Source organism: Volvox carteri (genome assembly GCF_000143455.1).
Source record: "Volvox carteri f. nagariensis unplaced genomic scaffold VOLCAscaffold_105, whole genome shotgun sequence".
In the NCBI taxonomy this organism is placed as follows: Eukaryota; Viridiplantae; Chlorophyta; class Chlorophyceae; order Chlamydomonadales; family Volvocaceae; genus Volvox; species Volvox carteri.
Window position 1 is genome coordinate 140,328 of NW_003307648.1, and position 21,419 is coordinate 161,746.

General features: G+C 54.4%; 5 protein-coding genes across 5 annotated transcripts in view; 3 read left to right on the plus strand and 2 right to left on the minus strand.

Annotated features, from left to right (window-relative positions):
• The first annotated feature begins 864 nt into the window (after positions 1–864).
• VOLCADRAFT_108319 (uncharacterized protein) lies at positions 865–4,541 on the plus strand. Its single transcript, XM_002958746.1, has 5 exons — positions 865–1,118; positions 1,225–1,780; positions 1,923–2,026; positions 2,539–2,752; positions 3,082–4,541. Exons 1-5 carry the CDS (start codon positions 1,069–1,071, stop codon positions 3,274–3,276), a joined length of 1,119 nt encoding a protein of 372 aa, XP_002958792.1. The 5' UTR covers positions 865–1,068; the 3' UTR covers positions 3,277–4,541.
• A 1,393-nt stretch (positions 4,542–5,934) lies between these two features.
• On the plus strand, positions 5,935–11,782 carry VOLCADRAFT_108320 (uncharacterized protein; the record flags this gene model as incomplete). Its single annotated transcript, XM_002958747.1, has 7 exons — positions 5,935–5,942; positions 6,223–6,407; positions 7,397–7,490; positions 7,738–8,845; positions 8,972–9,055; positions 9,386–9,468; positions 11,532–11,782. The coding sequence occupies 7 exons, from the start codon at positions 5,935–5,937 to the stop codon at positions 11,575–11,577; spliced, it is 1,608 nt and encodes a 535-aa protein (XP_002958793.1). The 3' UTR covers positions 11,578–11,782.
• A 211-nt stretch (positions 11,783–11,993) lies between these two features.
• VOLCADRAFT_100109 (uncharacterized protein) lies at positions 11,994–15,512 on the minus strand (the record flags this gene model as incomplete). Its single annotated transcript, XM_002958755.1, has 5 exons — positions 11,994–12,167; positions 12,729–12,863; positions 13,522–13,731; positions 14,195–14,276; positions 15,265–15,512. The coding sequence occupies 5 exons, from the start codon at positions 15,510–15,512 to the stop codon at positions 11,994–11,996; spliced, it is 849 nt and encodes a 282-aa protein (XP_002958801.1).
• A 1,051-nt stretch (positions 15,513–16,563) lies between these two features.
• Positions 16,564–17,805, plus strand: VOLCADRAFT_100110 (uncharacterized protein; the record flags this gene model as incomplete). Its single annotated transcript, XM_002958748.1, has 2 exons — positions 16,564–16,768; positions 17,699–17,805. 2 exons carry the CDS (start codon positions 16,564–16,566, stop codon positions 17,803–17,805), a joined length of 312 nt encoding a protein of 103 aa, XP_002958794.1.
• A 3,411-nt stretch (positions 17,806–21,216) lies between these two features.
• The window catches only part of VOLCADRAFT_31472 (uncharacterized protein), a gene marked incomplete at both ends in the record, with an annotated part of 3,657 nt that continues 3,454 nt past the window's right edge, over positions 21,217–21,419 (minus strand). The window contains one exon of the mRNA XM_002958756.1: positions 21,217–21,373. Coding sequence (XP_002958802.1) covers positions 21,217–21,373 — 157 coding nt within the window. The remainder of the gene's footprint in view (positions 21,374–21,419) is intronic.

The following is a 21,419-nucleotide window of genomic DNA, read 5'->3' on the forward strand; positions in this document are numbered from 1 at the left end:
GCTACAGGGGCAGAATGTGGGTCCTCAAGGAAGCCTTTCCGTCTCCCGGGCTTGTAGTCCTGGCAAGGAGATGCAAAACGATCAATGCAAAAGCGGGGAAGTCTATTAAGGGCGCTCGACGCCCACCACACGATGGCACATGCTCATAAACCTCCACAGTTCATCTTGGAATCTTTGCAGATGTTCGAAAGTAAGCGTGGGTGATTCAAGAGTGCTTGCTATTCGATCAGCTGGAAGGGGCTGGCGCACCGCGCGCGGATTTAAAATGCGATGCGTCCCGATGTGATCCCCTTGTTTTCATATGCTAAGTATCATACGTTGAATTCAGTGAAAAGATTATGAAATGATGCAAACGGGGTGAGCTTGTAAACAAATTCGGCTGCTGTCGCCGCGATGGCTGAAGCAACGCGAATGGGTTTCCTTCCTATGCATTGAGAGTTTGAACGTACACCAAATAAATAGGACGGAAAAGACGTGGAGGAAGGAGGGATGAGGGCAAAGATGTTTGCAAAACGGTGGGCACGACAGGAATTCAGGTAGACGTACGGGCAAATGCCTGTGGAGCAAGAAGAATCTCAGGAACAACAGGAGCGAATTGTTCCTAAGTTGCATGAGACTTGCGGGCGACGAAACAGGAGTACATTGAAGAAGGACCACTCTGGCATGATAGACCGCCACGGGTTAAATTGTACCGCTACAGTTGGCCACAAGTATGGCAATAAACCACCCAATGAAGTTTTCCAGCAGGGGCACCGATGGTCGTACCAGTACGTCACAACTGTCGTTTGGGTCATATCGCGCATGTGGCCTCTATTTCGCTTGTGCCGACTGTCTTTGTTTCTTCATCCTAGTACGTATGCGGAACAAAGCATAGGTGTGATTACTACTGGCTTTATAATCCTAAATTGCATAGCTGTGAACCTGAACAGTTATTGCGTGCGCATTTCAAGTTCTACCTTCTGTCATATTATTCTATAGGCTTCTAAGGCCTTGCCTAACGTAACACCCCGTTCTGTCAGCTGTTTGGCCCGATCGTGCGCAACTGCCTCGCCCCAAGCCGCATACAACATGTCTGCTCCACTTGCCGACCAACTGGACATTGTAATTCCGACTATCAGGTCAGGAGGGTCAGATTTGGTTTTCCACAGCCGATCGGACCGACATTCGGTTCCCCCAGGATGCCAACTAAACACCATAAGTTTGCTGTTGCTGGGATTTATGTAGGAATCTGGATTTCCTGGAGGAATGGCGTCCTTTCTTCCAGCCTTACCATCTGATCATCGTCCAAGATGGCGACCCTACGAAGAAGATTCATGTGCCTGAAGGATTTGACTACGAGCTCTACAACCGTAACGATATCGAGCGCATTCTTGGTGATAAGGCGTGGGCCATTTCGTTCAAGGACTCGGCATGCCGTTGCTTCGGTTTCATGGTGTCGAAGAAAAAGTACATCTACACGATTGACGACGACTGCTTTGTCGCCAAGGATCCTTCCGGGAAGCCGATCAACGTGTTGGAGCAGCACATCAAGAACCTGTTGACTCCGTCGACGCCCTTCTTCTTCAACACCCTGTATGACCCGTACCGCGAAGGTGCCGACTTCGTGCGCGGTTATCCTTTCAGCCTTCGTGAGGGCATTCCCACTGCCACCTCCCATGGCCTCTGGATGAACATCCCCGACTACGATGCGCCCACACAGGCAAGGATGGACGAGTGGGATTGCTTGCAAACGTGCTGGGGGCCCCATGCATTCCCACATTCTATACCTGCACGCCAGCATGTACGCAAGCGTTGTGTCGTAGGTCCCCGACTGCATAAAGTGCTAAAGCAAGAGTAGCTATGCCGTGGAATGTTGTTCTTATTCATGCTACGGCGGTCTGCTGAGTCTCTTGGGCCGTTTGCCGTGATTGGCCTCCTTGCAGATGGTGAAGCCTCGGGAGCGCAACCAGCGCTACGTTGACGCCGTCATGACGGTGCCCAAGGGCACCCTCTATCCCATGTGCGGCATGAATTTGGCCTTCGACAGGTATGTCTATCTCTCTGGTTTGGCGTTCCAAGGAAAGGGCGTGCTAATGTAAGCATTGCGAGCAATGTGCTGAACCAAACCAGCGCCAGCGGTGGTCGGGATTGCACTGCGCCAGGGGCGGGTCGTTTGTGGCTCGCAAGGTCGATTCTGTTTTGCAGGCGGTCCGTCCAAGGTCTGCGCAAAAGAGCCCTAAAGGGGCTTAACACTGCAGGGGATCATTTCCTTTCATTGCGCATTTGGGCTGCATCTGCAACGCAGAAGAGTGTTCGGTTTGCGCAGTCCTGTCATTTGCCAAGTATTACCATTTAGGTCATTTGGGTCAAACGGTGATGACCGTGTACGGGATGTCGCCCCGGGGATATTTGCGTCTGCTATCTTCGACGCAGTGCCTTGCCTCTTCACAACCTACCATGTGATATGTCCTTACCTGTTCGTTCATTTTCCACGCCTGAAACTTCTCCGATGCTGATGCAATAAAGCCATTAAGTCCATTTATCGTCGTTTCGTTCCAGGGATCTGATTGGAGCGGCCATGTACTTCGGGCTTATGGGTGAGGGCCAGCCCATTGGCCGCTACGATGACATGTGGGCGGGCTGGTGCACCAAGGTCATTTGCGACCATCTGGGAGTGGGCTGCAAGACGGGCCTGCCGTACGTGTGGCACAGCAAGGCCAGCAACCCCTTCGTGAACCTGCGCAAGGAGTACAAGGGCATCTTCTGGCAGGAGGTGAGAGACGGATGAACGATCAGTTCGTCATGCGGAATGTGTGAAGTAAATAAGGCATGTGTGAATCATGTTGACCACTTTAAGGGTGGTCGTGTTGCTCTTGTTGAGAGTACTCGGAAAGCAGCCCCCAACCTGCTCCAAGCAGGCTATTCAGAACGCATTTTCGGCAAGTGGTTGCCTCTCGAAGGGAATCCTCTTGGATGCAGTCCTCTCTACAACATTTTTGGCCGGTGTTTTTCGCGTTGAGCACAACTGTTTTACGTGGCCGTCTGAAAATGCGGGCTGCTGCCATCAACACTGGATTCTTGTTACCACCTAAATGTCTGCAGGAAATCATCCCCTTCTTCCAGAACCTCACCCTTAGCAAGACATCAACCAACGTGGAGCAGTGCTACCTGGAGCTGGCTGAATTGGTGCGCAAGGGTCTGGGCCACATCGACCCTTACTTCTCCAAGCTTGCGGATGGCATGGTGGCCTGGATCGAGGGTTGGCGCCTGTTGAACCCGCCGGCCGCCAGCGCTTAAAGCGCTTTGGTTCCTGCTTATCTAGGTCTTTCCGAGCTCGAGTCTAGGTGGCCGTGAGCCAGCTGCTGCATGTTGCGCTCCGCTTCGCCGGCTGGGGTGCAGTGGCCATTGACAGAGCCCTCGCGCTTGTGGGTGACGAGTCCCGGGACGCATTACAAAAGGAGGAGCAGCACTCCATGCGGGCTTTTGCGGCCACTGGACGCATGACGGGTTGATCTGGCTCTAGTTCTGGCGGTGTACCTGTTGTGTGTTGCTGCTGAGTAGCCCCGTTCAGCTTCGTGGCGCGTACCAGGCCGCGAACGTTACTCCATTTAGGGCGAATAGGCGGGATGATGAAAGTGGGATGCGCAGTGCGGGCCAGAATTAGCGAAACGACAATAAGCTTGGCCGAAGGTTTTGTCATGGCCACAGTGATACGGTACGCTGCGGTGCAAACTGCGAAGGTTGGCGGAAAACACTGCACATAAGTGCCTCGGAATGGTTTCGGTGGTTGTCTGCCGGCGGCTAAACCTGCGTCGCACGTGGAAGGCAGTTCGGCCGTGATGTGACTTTCGCGGTGACGACCTGAAGTGCCGCGATGTACGAATTGCGTGATCCTGAATGTGACCTGCTGAGTTGTGTATTACTGTTCCTTACTTGACATGCCAGAACGTTCCTCGTCTTTTAACTTGAGCAGGGGAGCACGACTGACCGTATGATCATTTGAAATTGCGCAACCCACTGACTGCAATTTCCCCAATGACCGAATCTGTCGAATAGCGTGCTTGCATTAGAGGAGCTTGCTGTATGCGCGCAAGCAATGAGGAGTTGCTGGGTTCATCGCCGCTGCGTACAATTCCTTTAGCCGTTGCTTTGTTTTTGGTGCATGGCCTTCCCAGCCGCAGGCTTCTGCACAGGCGGCTTTCTGCGTATGGCAGGATTTGTCATGAATTTTGAATCTCCGAACTCTTGTATAGGTCATGACGCGATCGGTTGCAGGAGTTTGGGAAGAGTGGTACGGTATTGTAGCTTGACAAGTTTTGCGAGCGCCTTGTCTTTGTCCTGCTTCCGTGGTGTTGTTGGTGGGTGCAACCGTGTGCAACCTGTGCAACAAGCAAGCATGTACGTCGCACGGATGTGGATGGCGTTGTGACCCTACTGTGCGTGTGTGGCTTCGGCGGGAGAGGCTATCCTGTAGAGCATGAAAGGGCTCCAACCTTATCGGAATGTTAGGGGTGAAATTTGAGCTGACGCGGTTATACGTCTTTGTAACACTACGGGCACGAAGCGTTTACCCTAGGTCACCAAAGGTCGCGTTAGGGACCACTACCAAGTTGCGAGCGCCTCCGGTAGGATTGAAAAACGTTCACTTGGTTGCAATCTATGAGCAGCACATCAGAAACAGCAGGTTTTGCTTTGTCTGTACCGCTCCGATCTGGAATCAGAATTGTACCTGGGTGTCCGGGTCCTGTGTTCGGTTAGGGTGTTCGTACCATGACGACTAACGACTGCCCAACAAAACACATGTTTGCATCGATGGGAAATGGGATAAGGGCCATGTGCCATCCAGGTGCCATCTAACGGCCCAACCTGCCTCCATGCAACGTTGATCAAGCCACCAATCAAGCAATTTGGTATCTTTAGAAGGATTACAACAACTCCTTGCATTCTTTTTTTCGTTACCTTTCGTCGCTTTCAATGATGCTAATTCCAAGGCTAACATTTTAAATGTTTGGATGTTAGGCATCCTCCCGTCTCAAATGAAATTTCCGGACAAGCCGCACTACCGCATATCTGCCTTCTATCCTGATGTTACTTCCGATGCAGCGACGACATTCGCGATATCTTAAGCCCGCGTCAGGTGCTGCGAGGCGAGCCTGCCTCACTAGGGATGTGGCTGCCTGGCTGCGGCATCCCCAACCTGCTGCTGCTGCTACCAGTCAGTCTACCACTATAGGCGGCGGCGCGCGGTGCATCGGCCGCGGCAGCAGCAGTACCGGCTGCAGCGGCGCCGGAAGTTACATACCCAGCAGCCTACATGGCAGGACGCCGCTTGTGGAGCGGCAGCTGGACGGCGGTATCAGCACGGCCCTGGGGCGGCCTGTTTTGTCCGCTGCGAGCTGCTATTCCGCCTCCACCCCCCACGCACTCCGGCTCTCCTCCTCCGCCTGCGCCTCCTCCTCGTCCTCCGCCTCCATGACGGACAGCTCCCCGCTGGCCAGAAGACACGCAGGGGAGACTTGGCGAGCAGCAGAACCACGTGACTTGAATTTGGATTTTGAGTTGCACAATTATCATTCTGTTGGCGAGTTGATAGTTGAAGAGCTGCCGCTGCGCTGGCTGCCGCTGTGTTCAGGCCGGGATGATGGGGACGACGCGGATGGCGAAGATGCGAAGCATTGTGTGGCGTACCGCCACTACCTTCCCACCCTGGAGCCCCGGGATGGGCCCTGCATCCGCAACAAGCTGCTGCAGCCTCCTCCGTCACCCCCCGTCACCCCCAACGTGTCGGCCCCGCCTCCCGTAACTCTGGAATCAACAAAAGCAGCAGCAATAGCAGCAACTGCAGTAGCAGCAGCAGGGGCCGCAACAGAAAATGCATCACTTTTTTTGCGTGAAGACGCGGACACTGCTTTACCGGAACTTTGCGTGTTTTTTTGCAACGGCCTCAAGAGCCACATGACAGGGTGAGGTCTCCCCCCTCCTCCGCCGCCTCCTCCTCCATCCCATGTTTCCTACGTTTCCTGTACTTCTTCATCGTCCGATCCATCCTCCTTGCATAGTTGAAGCGCGTTATCGTGTGTATACATCCATCGGCCCTTGCTCTTCCTCTTTTCCCTGCCGCGCGTCATCGTTGTCGTGGTCGTCTCGCTCTTCCCCGCTAAGTCACTTGTTGGGTGTGGTGCCGTCCCGTCCCGGCCCGGGGCCCGGGGGGGCCTCTGTCTGCCGCTCTGATGATTTTCTCAGCGCCAAGGTTCGGCGTGCGTTCAACATCGCAGCGGCCTATGGTTGCGAGTTCGTGTGCTTCGATTATTCGGGATTCGGTGCGTCTCGTGGTCGCCAGTTCGAGTCCTGTGGGCTGCAGAACTGGATCTATGACGCGGAAGCGCTCCTGACACGCGTGGTTCGCGCTCGGCGGGTTATCCTTGTAGGTAAGGTAAAGGCGCGATGTCACGTCCGTCCCTCCGCCTCTCTGTTGTGGAAAAGGCAATGAGAGTCGAGAAATAAAGTCTTCCTCAGGCTGGCACTGCCCGGCCACTGTATATAAAACCGTGCTCTGATCGTGAATAGAATATGATATCTGTAATGTTACAGAGTGGGAGGCTTCTGGGCCGCTTTATCACATTGTCAGTTCTACGATCATTATCACCTTATAGCACCATCCACCACTACCACACTGTACTTCGCCATACGAACTGTAAGTCCAAGGCGGCGGATCCAGCCTTCAGGGACCCCTCCTCATCCATTCACCCGAACACCCGAAGAGACGGAGGGTTCGGCAATCACCACCAATCCAGCATGCGAATCTGGTCCATCAACTGTGACCTCAACTCCACATCTCAGCAGCTTGCCATAATCTCAGGACCTTAAACCGCTAATTGCAGTAGTGCCAACCCAGACCAAACGATATCTAACCTTCAGGTCGTTCCTGTGTGCAAAGGACAATTTTTTGGTAGTTTCAAGAGTTCAGAGGGTTATAAAGTCGTACACAATATTTGGTGAACGGTTCCGGTATTATTCTTGCTTTGGCAGCCATAATAGTTGGCAGCCAAAAAACTTCATATCTGTTACCAAATGCTTGCTTATTCCTTACTAACACTTCGTTAATGTGTAGCTGTCGCGCTACAACACCATACGCCATGACAGCGGCAGCACATAGCAGGTTGTGGGGCATAAGGGGTACCAGGCAGCACAGGCCAAGGAGGTTCACCCACCGTGTGTCAACCCCCGTTTGTCTGTCTGTCTGTTTGTTGTTTGTTTGCGGCGGTGCGTCTGTGGCTCCGAGGTCTACAGTGGCCGGTCTGTGACTCCGGTCTCCATCAACCTTATGATGACCACCCTCAGAGAGCTCTGCTCCGTGCCTCCCCTTCCCCCGCCCCGCCCTGCTTCGACCCATGGGTCGTGCCACTCGGTCGTGGAGCCTTAGGAAGCTCTATCGGCGGTTGGGTGGCGCTGAGGCTGCTGCAGCGGCAGGCAGAGAATCAGGCCAGTAGTGGAAGCAGCAGTGGCAGCAGGTGAGCGATAGTCTATTGCGTGGGAGAGGTGGATGGGTGGGGCCTATTGCTTGATGGTAGTGAGGACGTATTCGGCACCTCACCTGCAGCACTCCCACTCCGAACACCTCAGCACACCTAACCTGCCAGCTTCATCACCAAAAGCCTTCCCGTGTGGCATGTGCCCCCCTCCCTCCACCACCCCGTGCGGTGTTTGCCACACCTCTCAACTGCTCCTTTCCAGAACGCTCCTTCATACCCCCCACAGTCCCCATACAACCCCTCTCACCGCCGCCTTTGGTTCCGACCGCTTTGACCTCAACCGCTGCTGCCCCCCCCCCGCATCACGTGGGCTCATGATAACGGTCAGATCCCACCCGGGCCAGGATAACGACAACGAACCGTCCGCAGTCGAGCAGCAGTTACTACCACTACAACCACCACAACCACAGATGTGTCCTGTGGAACCCCCTGAACCGCCACCCTCGTCCTTACCACCGCTACCGCCACCCCCACCACCCCTACGGCCACCCCCACCACCCCCACCATCGCCACCGCCACCATCACGTTCTCCTCTTGCTGCCGGGCCATCATCACCCACCATCGCGGGGCTGCTCCTTATCGCCCCAGCAATCGACATTTCCGAACTTCACTGGGCCGCTCTCAAGGAAGACCAACAGCACGGCGTACTGCACGACGGCGCCCAGGTCTCTCTGGGGTCGCCGTACGAAATGGACGGCGGCGACACCGTCGGTGTGTCGTACTTTAGCCAGGGCAGGCGCAACCTGGTGCTTTGCCCGTCGTGGGTGCGTGACGAGTCACTGAAGCCTGGTGAGTCCTACCTGCCGGGGCCGCTGCAGCGGCGGCAACGACAGCTGGGCTCATCCCCGCTGACACCGCGTCATCAGCCTCTTGGAGCTCCTCGGCAGCAGCAGGCGCTGCAAGCAGCTGCATCCTCATCCGCAGCAACAGCAACAGCAACCGTTAGGGCAGAAGCCACAGAAGCCGTATTTCTGCGATCACCACCACTTGATTGCTGTCTCCACAGCAGATTTGGTGAACACGGTGTTGGTGTTGGTGGTATCAATGATGATGGTGCTAGAGGTCATGATGATGGAGATCATGGTGATAGTGGTGTTGGTGTTGGTGGTATCAACGGATTTGCGCCGGCTGATGTTCCGATAGTGATCCTGCACGGCAGCAATGACGAGGTGGTTCCCAGGGAGCTTGTGGAGGCGCTGCTGGCAGTTCTCAACCGCCACAATGAACTTGCCGCAGCTGCCACCCTCTCCGCCAGCACTAATAATGCCGTCGCCACTACCGCACCTGGTCCTGCTGCGGCCGCCAACGCCAATACCAGCACCAATGCCGTCGTAGTAGGCCATGAAGAGAATGCGGAAGCTCCCCCCTCATCATCGCGCTGGTCACAGTATGCATGGGGTTGCACTGCCTCCTCGCCCTCCTCCTCCTCCTCCTCGCCCTCCTCATTCCCTTCCCTGGAGTTGCAGTTGCAGCTGGATTTGGTGTCTGATGGTGACCACCGACTGTCCTGTGCAGCGGGGCTCGGGGCGCTGCAGAGGCGCCTGGTGGGGCTTATGCGGAGGGGGCTTACGTTGGGTTTGGGGGGGGCCGGGGGGCGAGGAGGATGCTGTGCCTGATAACGGCCTGTGTGCCTATGTATGTATGTAGTCATGAGCGTGTGTGTTGTCGACGGTGACTGCTTCAAGTCAGGTCGCGTCAAATCAGGTCAGGTCACCCAGCAGGGATGTGCGCCATCCCCTTGCACGCGGCAGGGCGGCCTCTAATTCCGTTCTTGGGAAAACAACTTTAAGTGGACGTTTTCATTTCCCAGTTTACAGGACGGGGGCTGCCTCGACCTCGACCTCGACCTGGACCTCGACCTGGACGTGACATAGGTAGCTCAGCCGGATGGCGGTGGTGGTGGCCCGGCCCCAGCCCCGGGTGGCGCTGCAATCTCACGGTCCCTCTTGTCCGGTCCGTAAGTGTGAATATAATATTATTGGCTGTGGCTGGTGGGGGGTTGTAGCTGGTTGGGTGGTACATTGAGATGACTACATAAAAGTCGTGTCTAACCCCTCGCAACCCCTGGTACCCTGCTTGTAAGGGTGGAATGTCGCTGTGTGGTGGGGGGGACTATGTACTGGGTGGGTGGGTTTGCTGCTCGAGGTGAATGTGTATGTGGGGTCACTGAGGGGGCCCCCGAGCCCAGCCACCTCCTTGGGAGCGGTGAGTCCGGTGCGGTGCGGTATGCGGGTCCGTGTGGCTTTAGGGCTGCTGCCCCCGTGCATGCTTGGCCCCTAACTTCCCCTCGACTGACTGTCTGACTGTGATCACAGACTGATTTTCCCTCCACCGCGTCTGTCTGTCTGTGAACCCCATCTTGCTGGCGGGCCCCCATGACTGGTCTTACGTGGAATTGCTGGCTGGCTGGCCAGTCTGTGGTTGTTAGTCAGGGGCCCGTTCGGGCCTCCCCATCTCCTTCCCCTACCTATCAAATTGTGATGTGTCACATCCACCCAGTCCCACATCCGCCGAGCGACCCACTACACACACAAGCCCCCGGCGACCTGCGGATCAGTAAGGGAGCCGGACAGTGGGGGGCCCTGAAGCACCTATCCCCCTCCAAACATACAAACCCCATTCACCCCCGTCCCCACTCACAATAGTCCTCACGATGCTGATGATGATTGATTGAATTGTTGGAGGTGGATGAACGAACGGGTTGGTCACCAGACGGGCATACATACATACATACATTCTGAAGTCGGATGGGGTGATTGCATTAGGGTGCCCCTCTAGCAGGGGAGAGAAGGGCATTGCCTCGGGAAAGGGGGCCGCTGGTGAAGCGATCCCACCCTGTAACATCATACATGGACCCCGGAGATCCCGGGATCGCGACCTGTTATGGTCGGAAATCCTTCCGATGGTGGAAGGTAAACTGCCCCTAGTTGATGGACGGTGGTGACCTGGGATAAAGTTAACCTGCGAGCTGACCAGGAATGGAGTTGAGCCGCCGTTGATCCGGCAGATTCCGTTGGATGCCGGTGGTGGGTGGGAAACCTGAGCGATCCACTCTGAGAAGTTGGCTAGGGTGACTCGATGAGGGTGCCCCGAAATACCGGGGAAGGCAGGGTCTGCCGGGTAGCGGCCGCAATCAGTTAAAATCTGGCCCCGGATGGTACTAAACTGCTGCGGCCACTGAGTTATTGCTCAGTCCTGCCGTGTTGCGTTACAGAAGCTAAGCCCCCCAACCGCCGGCACAGCTTGGTAGCAAAGCAACCCTCTGCGAAACCCATCACCTCCCAACACCAGCCCATTGTGAAAGTTGCACTAGTGGCCGATAGTAATGACAATTACCTGTGTTGCACCGTTAAAGGTGCCCTAGGATCCCGAGGGCCCCGACAAGGGCTGAAGAGCCACCCGGGCGACCCACCCGACGCCAGCAGCGACAAAACCAGGGACCGCTGCATTGTGGCAAACCCCGGGATTGCCCGGGGTGGGTGGGGGGTACGACGAGGCACAGACGAATGACGAGAAAAGGAACATAGACGGGTACTCCAAAATTAGACCAATAATATATGACAATATGTATGGGTGGGGGGTGGGGGAAACTAGATGACACTGTCCCAGCAGCGGGACGCACCTCTTGTAATAGCCAAAACAACGGCAGTTAAAGAACCAATGCGCCTGTGCGGCCCAAGTAGGAGCTCGGCGTCCCCCTGCCGTACTGTGGTCCGGCACATGCATGCATGCGCCCTACTTCCACGCACCACGGCAGTTCCTTCCCAGTAACTACTTGCCTACCTCGACACTCATACTTTGCTTCGAGAAGTCGAAGCTTATTGGCTGGTACATGTTGGAACCAGGGAGAATTGGAATCCGAATCCAACTCCTTCAAGATGTTGATATAGATAGGCACGCCTCCTTGTTGTAACGACTGGTGACGGTTGGTGATGGTTGGTGACGGTTGGCGGCACCCCTGATGAGGGGATCACCCCGTACGGTGCATTCCCATCGCTCCCTCGTCATCCCCATGTACAGCCAGTCGTCGTACATGATGACGTGGTGCTACATTGCCAGCCCCTAAATCCTGTGCTGCATTAAAAGCCGGTCTTGGTTACGCCATGGAAAAAGCCATGAAAAGCCACCACGATCCCTCTGCCCTCCTACTCAAGGATATGTCTTTATATGTGTATGTATATATGTATGTATGTATAGTTATGACGACCGACTGACACAAGGGGTTCACAAGGACTCCGCCAAGGCCCCCGCCCCGGCACTGCTGGGTTACACCCCAGCCCGCTACGGGCCCACTTCTGCCTGTCTGTCTGTCTGTCTGTCTGTATTTCATCCCTCTCCTTCCCTTCATCGTCTCCCATAAACATGCATACGTACACACAGGTTGACGTCCCTCACCCATTAACCTCCGCGACCATTAACCCTCATTCTGTCTCTCCACTCTGTCTCTTCCCCCTCTCTCCCCCCCTTCTTTCCCGCCTCGTCTCAATCCCTCTTTATCCATTCCCCTCCCCCGTGTATCAATTCCAGAAAGGCAACAGAGAAGCTGCTCTCCAGTATGTGTGCGTCTGTATGTTTGGATTCTGATTTCTGGGGTGGAGCCGCGAACATATTACTGCCAAGCGGGGCGCTGTAGTCGTAGAAGTCGTACGGACGAGACTGGACGGGAGGGCAGGGATGGGGAACAGGGTGCGGAGGGGAAGGAAGCGCCGTCATGTTGGTACGGCTCAGGACACATGCAGTGGGGTGATGGCAGTGGGGTGATGGCACTGAGCAGTGCTCCAATTGTGATATTCTGGTTGGGACGGGAGGGGGCGGGAGGGGGCAGCAAACCCCACCGGCAACCAAAATCACCCCGAATCACCCTAACATCAAGAAGGAAGGTGGGAGGGGAGGGAGGTGGGAAGGTGACGAAACGCTGGGCGCCGGGGAAACGGGGGTAGCAGTGGTAAGCAGCAGCAGGTTGTCTCAGAGCGACCCCAACCCCCAGCACACCACGGGGGAGGGGGGGGGGGACCACAGCAGCAGTGCACCCGCTACTGGTCCTCCCCGCAGCTGGAGGGGCCCCGAGGGGCCGCGGGGGACTAGTCCGCTCGAAAAAGGGGAGGAGGTCCAAAGCGCTGACGCCATCCATCCCACTCAACCCGCCTTTCCTATCTTCGTAACTCCATTTCACGTGGTATCTTCATAGTACGACAGTACGACAGGCTCCGTACTTACCAGGGCATCGTGCACTGGCAGATTGGTCTGGCTCTCATTTTTCCCAGACACCATGTCGTACACTGACACGACGCCAAGGCGCGCGCTGTACGGCATGGGAAGCTTAAAGGTTGCATCAGTGTTTTGGATATTGGCCTGTCGTACATAGGCACGCGGTTTTCAGGTACACACCACGTCAGGAGGGATGGGACGGTACATACATACATACAAACAAACAGGGAGACCTTAGGCTTGAGGAGGAGGTCTGAGGAATACTGAAGGAAGCAACAAACAGCTCCGGGCAGGCAGGCAGGCAGACAGACAGAGAGACAGATCCGAACAACTCCAATGTGTTGCGAGGGAGGTACCCCTCCCTCCCTTCCCTTCTCAGTCCCCTTTCCCCTTCCTTCTGCCTCCCTCGCATCCCCAAGTTGTTTGCCTTGAAGCGCCACGTCGCCCCCTCCACCCTTTTCCCTCCTCCATCCCTCCCCCCGCCACTGCCCGTTCGCCACTTGCCCCCCTGCCACTGCCGGGACAACTCACTAAGCTATTCCTATTACCGCCACCAGCAATACAGAAACCACCAAGACAACAACGAACCTCTAACGAACCAACGAACCCCTAACGAACCAATGAACCTCTAAGGAACCAACGAACCTCTAAGGAACCAACGAATTACCTACTAATTGGTCATCACCGTCGTGGCCTCTGCCCTCCCCCCTTACCCCCCCCTTCACCCCCACCACGCCTTCCCCCCTCATTCGTCCTAGCCGTACGCCCCCCTATTCGCCCCTTCATCCCCCCTAACACCCACCGACAGCAGGAGACTGATCTTGACGCGCTGGCCTTGCAGCTCCGCCAGGAGCACCTGTCGTATCCGGTGAAGCTCCCCCGGCCCCAGTTTGTCGTACATGCTCTTTACTTGCCGCCGAGTGGAGGCGACATCCGCCGCCGCGGCTCCTCCGCCTCCTGCTACATGCCTACGGATGATGTCCTCGACCTGATCAAGATGCAACAGGGAAATCTGCAACGGCAACACACGCATACACACACACACATCTGGTCTGGTGACATTATTGCAATCTGCGGTGTTAAGTCCTGGGTTCGATTCCAGGGTAGATCCCCGACATTGTCGGGAGAGGGAGACTATGGCTAGCTGCTGAGATGTGGAGTTGAGGTCACAGTTGATGGATCGAGATTCGCACGCTGGATGGGTGGGGCGGTTGCTGAACCCTCTGTCTCTGCGGATGTTCGGGTGAATGGATGAGGAGGGGTCCTGGGAGCTCCGGAGAGAATCAACTGCCTTGGACTTCAAGTCCGGATATGGCGCAGTACAGTGTGGTAATGGTGGATAGTGCTGTAGGGTGATAAATGGTAGAAATGACAATATGTTCAAGTGGCCCAGAAGCCTCCCATCCTACTACAACAACAACAACAACAACATAAAACCGCCTAGCTCGCGACAGAATGACAGCCCACTTCCACACCTCCACAATCTGCTCCAGTGTCTTGGAGCACATGATTTTGTATTTGACCATCATCACCGCCAGGTCGAATAGCTTGTCCATGCTGTCAGACAAACAAACAGGCAAACAAAGGAGGGGCGTTGAGGAGAAGGAAGGGGGAATGAATACTATAACCTTTCCGGATGTCCAAGGGCGGAAGGGAGTGAGGGAGGGAGGGAGGGAGAGAAGAGGGGAAAGTGGGATTGGGGGGTGCCACCGCCACCGCAGCAGCAATTACCATCCAGCGGGGCAGCCGAGTGCGGTACGGGAACGCCGGTGTGGGTGTGGGTGTGGGTGTGGGTGTGGACGCAGGTGTGGGTGTGGGTGTGGATGCAGGTGTGGGTGTGGGTGTGGACGCAGGTGTGGGTGTGGGTGTGGACGCAGGTGTGGACGCAGGTGTGGGTGTGGACGCAGGTGTGGGTGTGGACGCAGGTGTGGGTGTGGACGCAGGTGTGGGTGTGGACGCAGGTGTGGGTGTGGACGCAGGTGTGGGTGTGGACGCAGGTGTGGGTGTGGACGCAGGTGTGGGTGTGGACGCAGGTGTGGGTGTGGGTGCGGCCAATGAGGTGAAGGGACAGGACTCCGCCCCCTGACACAGTCGCGGAGTCTGGCGACCTGGGGGCCGAGTGCCTGCTGCCCCACCCTACCCTACCCGGGACACTACTGAATGCACAGGCCCGCATAGCCCATTTTTGCTGCTAAAGGGCAACAGCACAATTTCCATAGGGAAAATGTACTGCGGGTTCAATCTCATGGGACCCGCCACTTATCCACTTCGTCATGTGGCCCTAGTTAGGTGGTCGTGGGTGTCGCTGCATCATGTATGAAACCGTACGGGAAAGAAGGTTGAAGGCGGCAACGAAAGCACCACCATGAGTTTGCTTTGAGCACTTGCTCAGGACTTCATTGATGCCAAAATGAGTCCTTGTCAACGCCATCAATTAGGAAGGTGGACGCAGATGTTGTGGTCAGGCCCGGTCCCTCCCGGGGTTGTAAGCGCAGGCATAAGGGATGGCCAGAGACACAGAAGAGGGAGTGAGAGACGATCTTACCTTGAGCCGTCAAGCTTCATAATGCTGCAGTTGCACATGGCAACAACCACTTCCCGTGTTTCCTTTTGGAAGTCAGGCTGGAGTATGGATGCTGCGCTCTTTCCTCCGAATACGTATGCAACCATTTCGCTTAACACCTTAGCCTGATTATCTGCTGAAACGCCTGTAGCCTTGAGCCTCTGCTCGATAACGAATATGGTTTCGCAGCATAAGTTTAGGAAAAGCAAAGGTTTAGCGAGCTTTGACATTATTATTCTATTGCATGAATATCAGCTAGTCCAAGTATACCAAGCACTCTCAGACTCCGTCTGTGCTATAGCTGTTGAGTCCCAGCGGATTGGCCAGAGATCATCCGTGAACATCCTGCAGATTTCCTTTTCCTGCTTAGCTGCTTATCGCCGTCAGGCTGACATGTGACTCACATGTTGTGAGCTCTTGGCTTGTCTAGGCCTTATGAGGTCGCTCAATGTTCTCAGGCTGTAAACACATCGAACTCATTATACTTCCGTTTAAGTGCAAAGCTTGTGTCGGAATGTTTGGGCTGAATTTGTGAATCCCGGAACGAGTGCAACCCTACTCCCCGCCGACACCTTTCACGCCCGGAACGCATTGACTTATAACTAAATGCGACAAGTAGGGTGTCAGCTTCCCTTAAGCCAGATTCAGAGGGGCAGGACCGGCGGCGGCACAGCAGACAGCAGTATGGCCACTTTTTTCAAACAGCCTGCCTTGGCTGTTACTGCATGAAATTACAGCTCATAAACAACATGCTATTCATGCGCACAATGCAAAGGTCTCCGGTCCTCCAAGTAAGTCGCAGTGGTTGGTTGTGGAAAGATGGTTGCGGCAAGTGGACGTTCGAAACTCCTGGGGACCGCATGATCGAGATTATGGGCGTCAAGGATCAACGCGGGTTAGCGCGCGTCTTGGACGACATTAGAAGATGCAGGTTGCAGTACGTTGAAGATTAATCAATCTGATATTGTTGGGTATTAGCATTATTTCTTTTTTGAGTTCCTGTTTCCAGTTTGGCGGTTCATGAGCCTTTTGGCTCGTCTGGACCGTACAAGCTTGAAGCTTGTAAACGTAAACGTAAACGTAAAAAACGTTCGAAACAGCTGCCAACCTCAGGTTACTTACATTTATCATAAACGATACATGGTACGTATTCGAATGATATTTAGGACCTAACCAGAGCGAAGCGTGTTTTGATTTTCCATGGCTGATGCTTGCTGAGCTCTCGCAATGTCCATTAGGGTTACAGGGTGGCTCGGCTCCGGCGCAGTTTGGTAGAGTACTATGAAGGTATCGGCGGGCCAACAAGGACGCAACAAGCTGCCATCTCCAATGACAGCCCCGAAACCAACTTCCTTCACGGACTGCGCAAGATATGTAGTGATTGCGTGTCATTTTGATAGGAAACCGCGACGGGACATTTTCGTTTTAGACCTATTTCAGCAATTAGCCTGGCCTCGCTCGATTGCATGTCGGCGTTGGATCGCAGGTGCGCGCCCTGTAGAGCCTGCTGCATAGCAGCTTGACGGACATTATGAAGATGTATTGGCAGAAGGATTGTCGAAAGCGGGGACGGTGCGGGCATTTGGTCCGTTCTGACCGGGGTCAACTAGTCGGCCGGCGAGCGAGCGGTCACGAGTGTGTGTGTTACGTGTGTGTGTACGTGGAAAATCGTCCGCAAGCGGGAATCAAAGGAATTTTAGAAAAAATGCGCGAATTTTACGGACCTCAATAATTTTATACGTTTTAGGGTGTATTATTTCCAGTGCGGATTAAGGCCAGGGATTAGGGCACGGAAGTCCTTGGTACGAGCTTACCACATAGTTTCGTTCCATAAGGGAACCAAAGGTTAGAAAGGCGAGGTAAGTTTGCCAACAACTTAGCCGTTTGAGCAAGTATCGATGGAGGACAGAGGGTTAATCCCTGGCCTTAATCCGCACTGGAAATGCACCCTTAGACTCCATTTCGCAACGGCCCGTCCTTTATTAAAGAGGATTCCGCGGGATAAGATGGTAAGCTTATCTTGTTTTTGTTCTTCAGCCCACGCTGATAGACGCTACGGGTCCCCTGCATCCGGCGCTCTTTCTGTTATTACACAGCTGTGCCTTCGGCTCATCTGCGTGAACCCGCGGGTGGAGTGCTAGAGAACATGCAATATTAGCACCAAGGAGGAAGCCCACCAAAATAAAGCACATCTCGTAATGGTTGTGGCGGCGCTCGTCCCGGTGCCCGGCTGGGCATGACCTCGCCGGTGGAGCCCACTCACACTACATTACTTAGCTTATCGGAATATCACAGAGTGGCCACATGTCCTCGAGGGCTTCTGCGACGCACTTTCCGCCCCAAGTTACCTCTTGAGCGGTTGAGCGGGTCAACAACTCCCGCCCACCTCCTGGACCCAATGACCCTACTCCTGCAGCTACAACAGCTAGTAGCCCCTTGACCACGCCAAGTAACCACGTTCATCTCCAAGGTTTAGAAGCGGCGCTCAAGGTTTTGCTTTTCAGCGACATGCATGACACTTAATTAGTGACGCCGTGTTAGCGGCAATTTGATGATGAGGAGTTAGCGAGAGCGACACAGACGGTGTCGGTATAGCTTTTAGCGGACCAAAGAATTAGGACTCGCAGTGGTCAAGGGTCAGGCCTTTCCAGAAGAAAGGGCCGTTGTGGTGCTATGCGGGCGCTTTCATCTCGTCCAGTGCTTTTAAAACTTTTTCACCGATGGTAATTCTTTAGTGACCAAGTGGCATTGGTTCCTTAACTGCCGTTGCTTTGACCATTACCAAGATGTGTGTCCCAGTGCTTTTGAAAGTGGTTACTAGTGACCAAGTGGTTACTGAGAAAATAATTCCCTTCCAGAAGGTGGTGTCACTAAGGAATGTTTCGAGTCACCTGCCAGTAACCAGGTGGTCGCCGGGAAATTGAGGGCCACAGACCCCCGGTAGTAGTGAACACCTAAAAAGCTTTTCGACGCTTGGATGGGAGCAGTGATGCTTCGGCTCGGGAACGCGTTGCCGTACATAGAGTAAAAGTTGACGAACGCTTGCTCAGACGGCTTGTTGTCAAGTGAAGTTGGATCTTCGGATGCATGGTTCTAGGGGGCTCCTGTTCAGCGTACTCGCTGGGGAAAAATTGTAAGGTGGTTACCAAGGAAAACTCCCACAGTAACCACTTGGTCACTAAAAAGTAACCACGGTTAAAAAGTTTTTGCAACACTGGTGTGTCCCGCTGTTGGGACAGTGTCCTCTAGTTTCCCCCACCCCCCACTCATGGGTCAGTATATTACATATTGTCATATATTATTGGTCTAAGTTTGGAGTACCCGTCTATGTCCCTTTTCTCGTCATTCGTCTGTGCCTCGTCGTACCCCCCACCCACCCCGGGCAATCCCGGGGTTTGCCACAATGCAGCGGTCCCTGGTTTTGTCGCTGCTGGCGTCGAGTGGGTCGCCCGGGTGGCTCTTCAGCCCTTGTCGGGGCCCTTGGGATCCTAGGGCACCTTCAACGGTGCAACACAGGTAATTGTCATTACTATCGGCCACTAGTGCAACTTTCACAATGGGTTGGTGTTGGGAGGTGATGGGTTTCGCAGAGGGTTGCTTTGCTACCAAGCTGTGCTGGCGGTTGGCGGGCTTAGCTTCTGTAACGCAACACGGCAGGGCGGAACAATACGTGTCAGTATGAAACCCGCTGCACCCTGCAGTGTATGGGCCTTGGGTGGTGAAAGTGGATTTGGCTGACACCTTTTACCACATTCCTATTCACCCTAAAGATCCGTGCTTCTTAGTGTTTCATTTATAAGTGTTCTTTACAATGTGAATGCCCTGCCCATCGGCAGGTGGCTTAATAGCCCATACTGGTTCACGACCATCAAGTGGAATGTGATATGCGTTTTTGGCGGGATCCTGAGGCTGCTGCAGGAAAAGGTCACAAGCATCTCTCGCCCCCGTTTCCACCCCAACAGTTTTTCCCACTTCCCAGGCGGGTCGTTGCTCCCGTCCCGGTGCTCGAGTGCTTCCACACATGTAAATGATACCACGCACCCCATGATTCCTTTTCGGACCAAGCGTGTCTTGGTGCATGCTGGGTGCGTGAGAGTATCAAGTTACTGGGTCCTTCCTGTCACCCCACTAAGTGCCAGTGGGAGCCATCACAGTCAGTCAGTGTATCACTTCCGGGACGTTGCGTGGATCGGGGAGCTTTCGGGGACGTTGCGCTGTCGGGCGGGGGATACCTTAGGAGAGGGTGGGAGATTTGGGACTTAGACAGCCTAGGAGGCTCCGTGGGTTTTGAATGATATCTGGCTGACAGTTGGCAGTTGGCGGTTTGTAGGAGCTGGTACAGAGTACGGCACACAGTTCAACTACAAATTGCCCGAAGCGCTAGCATCTCGAGAGGCTTTCTCAGCGGCCTGTTACTACAATTGGCATCGAGAACTCGTACATCATTACCATCCTAAAGACGTCAATTCGAACCCCACGCCTAACCACAATTGGATATCGGGTTACACGATTATCATTTGCGCGAAAAACGTGGCAAAATGTAGTTGTGGTTGTCTGGGAAGAATCTGTGCCTGAAAATACGTAAATACGGCTAGGTGTATGTGTGGACCGCACATGACATGACGTGGACTGTTCACCCACTGCCCGAGGGTAGGCGAAGGTAGGCACAGGCTGGTGGTGTACGTGGCCGTAAGGGCCCGAGACGGATCCTCTCAAAGGGGGAGGAATGTAGTAGCTGGTACACAGTACGGCACACACATCAAATATAAATACACATGAAGCGCTTGACCAGCATCTCGAGAGGCCTTTTCAGCGGCCAGCTATTACACAGCTGCGTCGAGAAGAAAACGGAACGCAAATTGCCATGCCATTGCTATTCAAAGGAATTACTCCGGAAGAAACTCCTATTGACCTAAACTTAAATTGAATCCCCAAATTGGTGTACATGGAGAAATTTCGTTTGATAATACTGCTTTTACTTCAAATGTATTAAAGTTTAATACTACTTTGACTTTTAAACAAATAGCTGGTTTTTGAGCATTAATCCTCAAAAAACAGGAGCCCACAGCATCCCAAAACCTGATCTAGAATTTTTTAACTGTTTGCCGCGACGGCGGCGGCTCCATGCCGGCCATTTAACGGGAACCACCCGGTACTCGTTCCAGCACCTGCGAGCACCTTCATCACACTAAGGGCAAAACCCTTTGGAAAAGTTCGGCCCCCTCCTTCCACAGTCCCCTCTCACCACCCATGCCGCCCGGCCATGCCACCCGTCACAAATCCCCCAAACCCCTCAACATGACAACATAACCCTCAACCTGACAACTTCCTGCCAAACTCCAGTACCGAATGGCGCTGCTTCTTTTTTTCACCAGCTGCCAAGCAGCATCCACACGCGCGCGATATAAAACAGTGCGCCCCATTTGGACCCGCCTCCCCTTCGACCCCCCCCTGCCGCCTCCTTATCCTCCTATACCTTTATCCGCTAAACCTGATTCTAGCTGCGCAGTAGCACTAATCCAATATACTAATCCAATCCGCCTCCCTTCCTTCTTCCCATCCCCTTCGACCTTCGCATGGATGAATTCATCCCTGCTCTCCTCTCCTCTCTTACATATCTCTGTCTTCCTGCCTCCACGTCGGCTCATCAGGCCCGAGGATGCGAACGGATGACCTGCAGCAGCAGGGTGGGGCCCGCGGCGGAAGAGTGCGTGCAAATATGCGCCATGTGCGTCCGTATGTATATTCGTCAATCCATCCGGCCAGCCACCCGACCACGAGGGAAGGAACGAGGAACATTCCTGTTCATCGTCTATATAAATTCATGTTCCTCGCATGTTATCATTCCTCAGGTTTTACTTCTAGTTCTGCTTTTTTTATTCATTTATTTTACTACTATGCCACTTTATTTTATATTTGTCATTTTAATATTTTTACCTGCAGCAGGTCCACGAAGACCCCCCCCGCCGTGACCTCCGGCCCCGCTCCTGGTCCCCGCACGATGAGAGGTCGCTCCAGGTACCTCTCCGTCGTAAACACTACCAGGTTATCGGAACCGGATAGCTGGGCAAAGGGATGAGAGGCGGAGTAGCTGCGGGAGGCGAAAGGGGAGAGGGGTAGGGAGGGGGAAGAGGGGC

Coding starts and splice junctions, on each gene's coding strand:
- VOLCADRAFT_108319 (XM_002958746.1), top strand. CDS start 1,069: ATGTCTGCTCCACTTGCCGACCAACTGGACATTGTAATTCCGACTATC. Junction 1,119..1,224: donor ATTGTAATTCCGACTATCAG/GTCAGGAGGGTC, acceptor GGATTTATGTAG/GAATCTGGATTTCCTGGAGG. Junction 2,027..2,538: donor ATGAATTTGGCCTTCGACAG/GTATGTCTATCT, acceptor GTTTCGTTCCAG/GGATCTGATTGGAGCGGCCA.